The sequence below is a fragment of the Nylanderia fulva genome, unplaced genomic scaffold, assembly GCF_048542155.1.
Source record: "Nylanderia fulva isolate GAGA-0341 unplaced genomic scaffold, ASM4854215v1 Scaffold3, whole genome shotgun sequence".
NCBI lineage: Eukaryota > Metazoa > Arthropoda > Insecta > Hymenoptera > Formicidae > Nylanderia > Nylanderia fulva.
The window spans coordinates 2235150-2246515 of record NW_028190368.1 but is presented as its reverse complement, the minus strand read 5'-3'; the positions used below and the strand labels follow the sequence as shown (position 1 = coordinate 2246515).

General features: G+C 35.3%; 1 protein-coding gene and 1 long non-coding RNA gene across 2 annotated transcripts; both read left to right on the top strand.

Moving 5' to 3' along the window:
• The first annotated feature begins 1863 nt into the window (after positions 1-1863).
• On the top strand, positions 1864-4291 carry LOC114928058 (4-vinylanisole receptor). The gene is given in 6 exon segments (XM_029299161.2): positions 1864-1932; positions 1934-2679; positions 2844-2943; positions 3406-3501; positions 3994-4149; positions 4241-4291. Coding segments are annotated over 6 exon segments (1218 nt in total).
• Positions 4292-8966: 4675 nt separating this feature from the next.
• LOC146722555 (uncharacterized) lies at positions 8967-10053 on the top strand. The gene is made up of 3 exons (XR_014925049.1): positions 8967-9107; positions 9294-9482; positions 9970-10053. It is a non-coding gene; the product is annotated as an uncharacterized LOC146722555 (long non-coding RNA).
• Positions 10054-11366: the final 1313 nt, after the last annotated feature.

Genomic DNA, 11366 nt, shown 5'->3' with positions numbered 1-11366 from the left:
TTCGTGTTATTATTTTTTTTTATTTTGCATACTACCGTAAATAATTTTTTTTATTAAAAATAACACTATTGTAAAGATGTGTTTTGATCGCTATGCTGCCACCTAGGAAATCTATGTCACATCACCAAGTAAAAGTAAAAAAAAAATCAATATTTTATTACTAACGGATAAAATAAATAAACTTTAAATTTTCAATAAAAATTTATCAAAATTAGGTGTCATAAATCTTATTGCATTTATTTAAACAGAATAATCTTCTCTTCTCTTTTTAATCTCATTTAATTTAAATATGTTATTTTTTATATAATATCAACTAAAAATTATTAAGAAATATTTGAATAAAAATTTATATTTACTGATAAATACGTCATCTCCCTTTTTAAAATTATTATTAAAATTTAATTGACAATCGTCTCTTTTAAAGTGCATTTAATAATGTTTTAAATATATTTTAGTCGATAAAATAAATTACACTTCAGAATGAAATATCTTCAATTACTATTTTAGATTGCACTATTAGCGAAACATGTACACATTTGATCTTTTATTCGATGTTAGTAATTTATCATAGGAGACCCTCGTGTTCACGTTCGAGTTATTGCTTGCTGAACAAATCACATAGGGTATAACCAGTTCTTATCTATATTCGCAGTAGTTGAAATTATAACACACAGTGCACTAAATAAACTACGTTCGATAATTATGTCGAATTGCAATACTAGATATCGATATCTTATCATTCGTTTTCCTTAATCAAAATATATTGACACTATATTAGTTTTCGAATTAAAAAATTAAAAATGATCAATTAAGATAGAATGAATTTAGATATTCAGAATGAGAAGAGTATTAATAATTAATAAATGTACTTGTTTTATTTTTAAATAATCAATTATTAAAACATAATAACAGTCGTCTTAATTAAAATGTATATAATTATATTTTAAACATTAGTTGGGAAGATAAATTATAATTAAATTTAAGCTAAATTAAATTTAAGATAAAATATTTTCAATTACTATTTTAGATTATATTATTACAGAATTGAAGATCAGTTCAAAAATTTAAAAATTTAAAAAAAGATTCTAAGCTCGCAGTAAACTCAAATAAAAATATAATTGAAATAAATAAACTAAATATATAATCTTTTTCTTTGTTTTTTTAACCAAACAATTTTATCAATCATACTAATTTTTTTTTAACAAGTTTTCAAATAAATTATTACTAAATTGCATTTGATATTTTGTTAATAAGAATAATAAAAAAATAAATAAAAATAGACGTTATTCATAGAAGAAAAATGAAATTAGTAGTGCAACAACCTTATACAAGTTCAATAACATCCACGAGTCCTTTTTAATTCCACGCGAGAAGAGCAAAGATATACAATAGAAAACCCACGTTTATAGCGTAACTCCTTTACGTTCGTATGTCCAAGTGGAATTGCGTCGTCGCACGATATCGCAATTTCAACTTCGCAACTACGAAGTGTGTTTCAAATTATTCATTCGTTAGCTCAATTATTCATTCGATCGTCGATGTTTTGGAAGCAAAATTGGCTGCTCCATAGTACTTATATCGCGGAAAACTCTTCGAAAGTTTATTTCGAGAATAATCATAAGGTACGCGCTGTGTCTCCGCTTCATCTCCTCCTCGCTCGAATTGCGCAGGTGCAAATCCTATAGGCTTTTCGCAAATAAAGACATCCTATAGACATTCGCAAATTCCGTCGACCTGCGATTTCTAAGAGAAAAGAAAGACGCGCCGCTGTCTCGCGTCGCAATCTGACATTTCAACTTCGCGAATCAAACGCTCGTCGCTCATATCGGTCCAGCATTCTCGTTTCAGATTTTCGATCGAAATATGGTATCCGACGAATCGTTCGTGAGTGCCATCCGCGCGAATGCCGCGCTGCTGCGACTCTCCGGCGTAGGTGTCGTACAAGAACGGGAAGATCCGCCGAACGAATTCGCAGAACGTTCTCAGCGCGATCTCTTACGGTTGCCTATCAGCGTACGCGATCCTCTACACATACGAATTCGCGCTGCATACCGTTTACCTCGACACCTGGACGGAGTCGTTCGCGATGATACTCTCCCTCGTGGGCGGACAGGCGCGATTCACCCTCGTCCTTCTGTTCCGCAGCAGATTCCAGCGATTGCTGGCGATCTGCGAGGAGCTCTGGACCTCGTTGAACGCGGACGAGAAGAGATGCGTGCGCGATTACGTGAAGGCGACGAGACGTCTGACCTATTATTATCTATTCGGATGCGCCTTCACGATCCTTTTTTACGCCGTCGCGAGTCTCTTCATGGGTCAGCACGGCTCGTCAAACACGACGACGAGAACCCTGCCCTACGCTTGTCCGGTTCAGGTTCATCGGTCACCTTATTACGAGATCATGTACGTCCTACAATTGAGTAGTATGATCAACGTCGGTCTTACCTGTGCTGCTGCCGATACCATTGGCCCGGTGCTTATCCTGACGGTTTGCGGCCACTTCAAGGTCCTCAATTCGCGAATCTTGTGCCTCGGCCATCGTCGCGATCGGCTGTATCGGGATAATTCGGCGTTTCCGACGTCCGCGGAATCTCTCGAGATGATGCATGGTGTTGTACCGAAAAACTGTGCGAAATCCGATCTCGAAGCCTACGTACTCTATCATCAAACGGTACTCGAGTATGTACAAGAGAGAAGAAGCGATTTTCCTAAAAAATAAATATAGATATTAAACGATATTGAGCTGTCAAATTGTTTTAAATGCCTTAAACGGTATTTTAAAAAATGTTTTCTTTTTTTTATAAAAAAATTCGATTAATACCTATATATTGACATGTTAATAGATTTTGCAAAGAAGTGGAAAAACTCACCAGCGGCATGTTTTTAACGCAGCTTGTCGGCAGTACGTACAATGTCTCTCTTGTGGGATTTAAATTAGCAGGGGTAAGAGAATCCAAATTGTATCTTTCGTTCTTACATATGATCATATATTTTGTCTTGAAGTTTTGTGAATTAATTTTGCTTGACTTTTATGATTTTCAGTTCTCCCTCTGAAACAAAATCACATATTTAAAGTGAAAATTCTTAAAAATTCTGTTGTAATTTTTTTCATATTAACACTCAAAATATAGTAATTATTCAATCTTAAAATTTAATTTATAATACATATGTACGTTTAATATAAAATAATGTAGATAAATATGTAAAATATGTATAGATATACGTGTATAAAATTTCAGTCTTTTAAAATTTTTCGAATATTTGTTGATGTTATTCATTATTTTTATTTTATCATTAATGAAATGTGAAAATGTGCGAAGAAAAACTAATAATTTATATATTCTACATGATTTATATATTCTACATAAATATCTCAGAAAATTTCTTATCGTGTAACATTTACAGGATGATCCTGATAAATTTAAATACACAACCCAACTGTCAATTGCTATCATTCAATTATTTTTATGTAACTGGCCGGCGGACGTCCTTCTCACCGAGGTATGCAAATAAATTATATCAATTCGAATTTATAAAACATGAAGAATGTAATTTAAACAAATAAGAAAAAATGCGGTGCACAAATACCAATGTCCGAAATCGATATAAGATTATTTTTATCTTTATCGTGTCAAACTTTTTTTCTTAATTTCCTTTATTTTAAAAATGTAAAAAAATTAAAGAATATTTTAAAATCTCATAAATCTTCCTTTCCATTAGCGTATTTTGTTACAAGTAAATACAAATAGCTACAGGAAAATATAAAAAAAACACATCGCATGTGAACATGTGTTATTATGATCCGAGGATGAAAAATACGCGTTTCTTTTCACAAGTATGAAAAGGCATAATCCATGTGTGTTATCTCAAAATACACTTTCAAAGTGTAACATTTTTTGACATTTATATTTATATTTTATCTCTCTCAGATTTTTTCATTTATTTTTAAATTTCATATATAGATATAATAACATGGCTGAATTCGTGTTTCAGAGCCAAGATATAGCGAAAGCGGTGTACTTTACACCGTGGTATCGTTTTCCGTATCAGTTAAAAAGATCTCTAAATATTATCACGATGAGAACGCAGAAACCAGCGCAATTGACCGCCGGACATATCATTCCATTATCCTTGCAAACCTTCGCGTCCGTACGTATATATTTATATTACGTGTGCAAAATACATTATGTGTCTTATCTATTAATCGTGATTATTTCACAAATTAGACGTTATATTTTAGATGGTATCATCCGCGGCATCTTTTTTCACCATGATACGCAGTATGAATTGATGTCATACTTTATCATATTACATAGGAGATGTTTTGCGTAGAGAATATATATGATTGTTAATATTTATATGATAATCTTGACATAAGGTTTGTACGATGAGTCGAACGATTAAACGAGAGTTATAAAAAAAAGAGAAGAATAATCTTTTTCTCCTAAATATTTACAAAAATATTTCAAAGTATTCACAGTGGATTGAATTGTATAAAAAATGAATAATATTTATATAAACTCATGTATAGAAAGAAGGCAGATATTAGACACAACAAAATTATTTTTAAATTCCTCTTTAATTATTTTGAACATTCAGTACTGTTTATATGTCACTGAAATACAAGTCTAAATTTTCTTAATCAACCTAATAATGGTCTAAAGGAGGGAAACGTTCAAAATAATTAAAGAGGAATTTAAAAACAATTTTGTTGCGCTTAAGATCTGCGTCTGGCTCTTACCAGTCCTTTTAATATCCGAGTTTGCATATAGCAGAGCCTTTTCAATTTATTATTTTGACGTTTATAATTATTACTGTATTTGTATACTTCCACTGCGATTTACTCGATTGCCGCACGTCATTAGAGAGAATTAAACGCGACGGGGGAGAAACCTCGTCGCAGATATACCCAGGCTTTTTCGTGGATTAGCTCTGAATACTATATATCAGTGGTGCTCGTAGTGTTGACAACGTGGGAAGATTTAGTTGCGAAGACACTTTTTCTCTCCTTCTCTCCGCAGCTCCGTTACGATTGCTTAAAGTAACGAGGCAGGCGTTAACCTCCGCAGAAACTAATCCGAAGAAAATGTCGGAGAGAGAAAGGCTTTCGATGTAACTCTTGGCTTAAGTCGAGCATCGATCATTTTCTTTTTCCGTTGCACCCCTCGGCTTCGTACGTGTCGGGAGTTACCCTGCCGCATCGCGGGTAGAAATACGGGTTAACAGAAGCGCTGTCCGTTTCTGCGAAAAGCAGGAAACGTAACACATGTGCGCGATCGAATTACGAAATCAATCGCCCAACGACAGGCGAAGATGTTCGAAGAGCAAGAAGGAGATACTCAGGATCAATCGCTGTGTTTTCAATTTCAAAGATTTTCAAATATACGTTTGAAATATAAATCTACTCAGTCTCCCAATCAATGTTGTGATAGATGATTTTAAAATTAGCTAGATAAAAATATGTAAATTATATATATTTTGTAGATAATAATAATAATTTTAAATCTGCTTATATGTAAGCACAGTTATAAAAAAATGTAAATTATATAAGGGATATAAAAATATATGTATTCATATTTATAAAGTATTGCTTACTCCATATAAGCTCTACTATTTAAGTATTTTTATGTACTACAATTCTAAACCAAAATTATCTGAAAATTATTCTAGATAATTTAGTAAAGATAATACTTTTTTTCATCTAAGATACACAGATATAGATAATAAATATTTTTATTATCTATATAAGGATAAGATGACGCCAAAATTTTATCCAGATGATCTATATAATTTTATTTAGATAATAGCAAACACTGCTCCCGATCTTATTATTCTCTCCCGAAACATGTATTAAACGCATTTATAAAAGGAGTCTCCAACTTCCTCTTTCCGACAAACGACGACATTTGCGAGCCGGCAAGAAGAGAAAGACGTGATAGTCGATAGCGAGGGCAATAGAATTTCTTCGATATTACTGCACTAACGAGCGAGCCTAGCAACTCTTCGCGGAAACGTGGCTTCTTTACTTTTCAGCCAATAAATCCACCGCTTTGTCGGGTGTCTTGCACATCCTTCGATCGAGAAACCATATTTACGCTACTAAATTATATCTCAATAATACTAAATGTTTATGTAAAAAGAACACAAAAAATGTCTAATTCACAGTCCTTATATATATTCAGGTGTCTACACTTTGTCAACTTTCTAGTTAATATTTATCTTACGCAGGACAAGAATATCGTGATCAATTTATAATAAATGGTGTATGAGTTAATAAAAGCTCAAACAGTCAAATAAGAAGAAGTGATCAATTTATGTGCCTAGTTTTAAGATATACATATCTGTTAGCAGAAATTGACATTTGGTGTTAAACGTGCTGCGAAAATGTGGGTTGAAAATATTCAAATTGCCGTGTCATAATGGAACACGTGGTACGAAAATTTGGGATGGAAAAAAGATGAAATTGAAGCTCTCGCGAGAGGCATAAGCAACGAAAGGAAACGAAGTTGAGGGTGAAAAAAGTGTGCGAAATGATGCGGTGGATAAACGACAGGCTCGTAGATTCGCCCGTAGGATATCGCGCGAAACTCATTGCCTTTCATGAAGGACGGCAAGAGTGTTTCCCAAGACCGATGGTCAATTCCCGGAGCCCATCCAATTCTTTTTCGCAAAGCGCCGCTGTCCGAACGTTAGATTATAAATAAAGATGAGGAACACGGAATAAATGTAACCCGAGTGTTGAAAGACAGAGAGAAGGAGCGATGCCATAATTCTGGAGAACCGGTCTCTCTCTCTCGTTCAGCGATGTTACATTAATATCCAAAACAGTGGGATTGCTTAGATTTTCTCATTGAGAAATCGAAAAAAGAAGACATGTCACCAGACTGGCTGGACTTCAGCTTGTTAAACCGCGATTAAAGTATCATTCGACGATATCTCTGCGTTCAGACATAGCACAAGACATCCTCAGGATTATCCTGAAACTGTCCAGGATGGTTCAGGAAATTTATAGGATGTTTTAAAATATTATCAATATATTTTATGAAAATTTAATAGCCATAAATGATTATTTTTGTTAGGCAAAACAAGTTATATGCTACGCAATCTAAAATTGTTTTAATTACCTTCAAATACATTAAAATAATACATTATTGAAGAATTATTGTTATATTAGTAATTTTTTCATATTCTCATATATTTTTTGTATAGATAAACTTTTTTCTGATATAAAAATCAGTATAAATATAAACATCCTTTTCATATCCCATAAAAGTTCCTGGAATATCCCACACAATATCCTGAGGATGCTTCAAGGATAAAAAAATGAGCGATCATTTGCTCTTTTTTGGACATCCGGAGGTCTTAGGATTAAAATAGGATATCCCGAAGATATCTGCCTATCCATATTGAATGTCCTTTGGATTTCCAGAAGACATCCATGTGCTGTCTGGGGTGTATAGTCTTTGCACCCTTTTTTGGGAGCCCTGAACTCTCTGGAAAGGAGATCGCTTACGTTTTCGCGCGAATTGAATTAACCTTACGGCTGCGTTTTCAGCGAAAGGTTCGCTTCCGTATTAATTATAGCGGTGCAGCTTGAGAGCAACATCTGCCGGTGACACGGCATCGTCTCGTGCGAGAAGGCAAGATGACGGGGGCGTCGGGACGAGGAGGAAACGAAAAGGGGAAAAGCTCGGGGAGGAAAGGAAAGCCCTCGGAGCCCTCGATGCGGTGGCGCACAATAAAGAAATTCCACGATTTTCCAGCGGGACGATACCGGGCCGCGCGCGAGTAAGAACGCGCGTTGTCATCTTCGCATACCTTCGTTCGTTCGACGTTGAACGAAGCGCGGAACTCTTGGAGTTAATGAAATCCATCGGCGCCACAAGCAGCAAACGGGAGAGATCGACATTTCTTTCTCTCTCTCTCTCTCTCTCTTATCAAGCGTAGGATGCGCCCACTATCGCTTGAAAAATTAAAATTTCCGCGGGTCTCTCTATCGAGCGCAAAACGAATTTCCATCTCGCTGAAAAAAAAATTCGATCCTTTTTCTCTCCCTCTTCGGATTAAATCGCGCGCGTAATTGTCGCGCAGCGTAGAGCCATTGTTGTCCGCAGAAATTTTGACTTTCTCTTGATGGAAAATGTGACTCAAAGACACGGTCTTATATACAGGTCAGAACACTCATTAAAATGAAGTGTACAAAAAATGTAACCAATATGGCGGCCAACTCAGTCTGTCATATAATAATATATTTCACTATTTTTAAATAATTTAATAAAAATTATTCTTCTTATTTAATATTTATTCCGACGGTTTTTCAACCGTGTTTATTTTTAACATTTTTTCAATTGTGCACAAGATCTAACAGAAAACTGTCAAAAAACAGTCAAAATAAAAAAAATCTGCGCTGACGCACATTAAATAAATCGGCCTGAGTTGGCAGCCTTATTAGTTACATTTTATTATGCTTGACAGCATGTAGTCGATATAGAAGTGTCCTGACCTGTAAGACCGTGTTCCAAATCATGTACAATAGAAAAAACCTATACAGTGCTCGAAGTAATTTGTACAATAATTCGGTTGATAAGACTTTTTCATGTATTTTATCTTTAACGATAAGATACATGATAGCTCACATATTTGAACGTTTAATTTACTATCTTCGAAAATGCCATGATTTTTATTTATTATTTTAAAAGACCGATTTGTTTCGTAAAAAAAAAAATGAAAAAATGCACGCTGCACTTTGCGCCTCATTGTTTCGGTGCATCACGCTAAATTTCTCTCGTCCGAACACCGCGACCGACGGAGAGGAAGAGAGGATGATGGAGGGTTAATTTTGCTGGATTTTGCGGGATGACGCGATTGAAGCGGTTAAAGCTTCTCGCGAAATAACGCGCACCTCGAAATCGATCGACCATCAGTTGCCACGAGCAACGTCAGTCAATTAGGCAAACCGTCTCGAAAAAATCGCAGCGAGGCCGAAAGCTGTGAATTCATTGTCAACTAAGGGGGCCGAAGGCCCCCTTCCAATAAAACCTAACCACGATTTCTACGTGAAAGTGATTTCGAGGAGACGACGACGATGTTCCTCGCGAAAGGCGTATGTAGGTTAAATCCTCATCTTTCGTTCTGTTCTCCTTTTTCTTTACACATCTGACAAAAATCTTTTGTATATTATCCTTCTGATTTATTTTTTACTGATACGTAGTTTTATTATTTATATGGTTTTGTAAGTATACTAAAGGGTTTTCTTACTCGTTACATAAATAAATAAATAAAAAACGATGCAGGACTCGAGGTTGGGGTTTCTAAAAATGGACGACGAACGGAATAGAATATCCGAGAGCATCCGGACCAGACGCCGGGAATTAAATTCACGACAAGACGCGTCGAAGTCGACGTCTTCGTGGCGAGGATGTTCGGGGAAGTGAAGAGAGACCGGATCGTAACTCGCGCGACATCCCCGTGTGTATTTACAGGTAGTGTCTCGACTCATTGAATTCTATTCATCGAGCATCCGAGTTGCGCATCATTCAATTACGCGTCTTCTCTCGCCTCCGCTCCTCCCTGTACATATATATATTTATATATATATATATATATATATATATATATATACATACATCTCAGGAGGAGACAAGTCTTTCGCAGCTCCTCAATTTCCGCACAATGCATTATTTGGCAGCCTATTGTGCGCGAGAATGACGTTCGTGCATTTGGCCGCGTCAGTTATCGGAGATTATCAGTAATTAATTTTACGCGTACGTTGTGCGAAAAAATGGATAGTATTGGATAGATTGAGAAAATGTTTTCAAGTTTTTAACTCGCGAAAATATTGCATTGATTTGAAAAAATATGTCCCTTTCTGCTTATTTTCGTATAATATGTTTGCGAGATTTTGTGTTAAATATTTAATAAAATTATATCAATATTAAGGTACTATAAAATTAATTTTTTTTTGTATAGGTATCGAATGAAGACATATTATATAGGATTCGTCACAAGATTTATTCGAATCGACGAAAAGATATATCTAGTTCGATCATTTTTGCGTATCTGAAGAATATAACGATGTTATGAAACTTTTATCGTCGACAGAAGATATAATGATGAAAAGAAAGTTACGAATAAAGAACATCGTCGTTTGCTCCTCGTCATCATTGACCGTAAAAAATCATAATAATAAAATCTAAAAAATATCTAAAAAATTTTTTTAATCTAAAAAAAATAAGTTAAACGAAATATTATAATAAGTAAAATCAAGTCGATCAAGATTATCAAGTCAATAAACCCCAAAATGGAACAAACTCCTAGGGGGGAATAGGATGCTTTAATTTTTTTTACGCTCGCAAATATATTCTCTAGCTTCTCTTTGATATTAAAAATCATATAATGTATTTTACAATGTAAACGCACGTTTCATTTTCCTCCACGCATATACTCACGGAAATAAATTTTAAAATTATTATCCTCGCCTTCTTCACACACACACACACACACTTGTGCTTAATTATATTATAATATATAATAATCGAAAAGATATTTACATCGCAAGATCATAATCGAATTGTCATCTGCGTCAATTTAAAATTGATCGATAATAGATAATTGCTAGAATTATTAACTAGAGATAGGTTCAGCCAAGATTGCTGATGAAGCTGACCCTAGGCAATTTCAAATTCACTTTCGCAGGGATGCGCCCTCGTTATTCTCCGGTTTAATAATCTCGAAGGTATCTCTGGATTCTCTCATCTCGGCTCCGTTAATCATCCGTCTATTCGTGTGTAAAACCGCATGGCTAATATAACGATTAACGGCGGTTCCTTTAGCAACAAGTTGCACCTCGTGTGTTTTCCCCGGAGTTTCCTAAAATCAACAAGTGAACCCGCTTCCTGCCTGGAATTTCTATATTGCTTTCTCGTTCGACTCCACAGGTGGCAAACTGGCAACGAGAGAACGACTTTCCGGAGAACCCCTCATCTTCGCGCGAAAAGGGAAAATTGACTCGAGTTTATTTGCCTGATTCCTTAACAGTCGCAACACTCATACGGAGGATCCGTTTCGCTTATGTTAATCGAGACGAAGCTGAAGGCGCTTTATTCGACTAATATATATATCCGAAAATACACCCGACGCGACGCAATAACGGCGCTATCTTTGTTTCTGGAATGTGTGATAATAGTCGTTTTAATAAAGAGCCGACGGTGAAGAGACGTCGAGAACTCATATAGAGAATTCTTCGCGATCTTTGCATTCCTCTGTAGCCTCGAAGTAAATTTCGCGTGGTTCGCGCCATTCCTAGGCGGTTAAATTCGATAGGGGAATCTTGATTACGTTCGTGTGTTTCGTGTTCAGACTTAAAT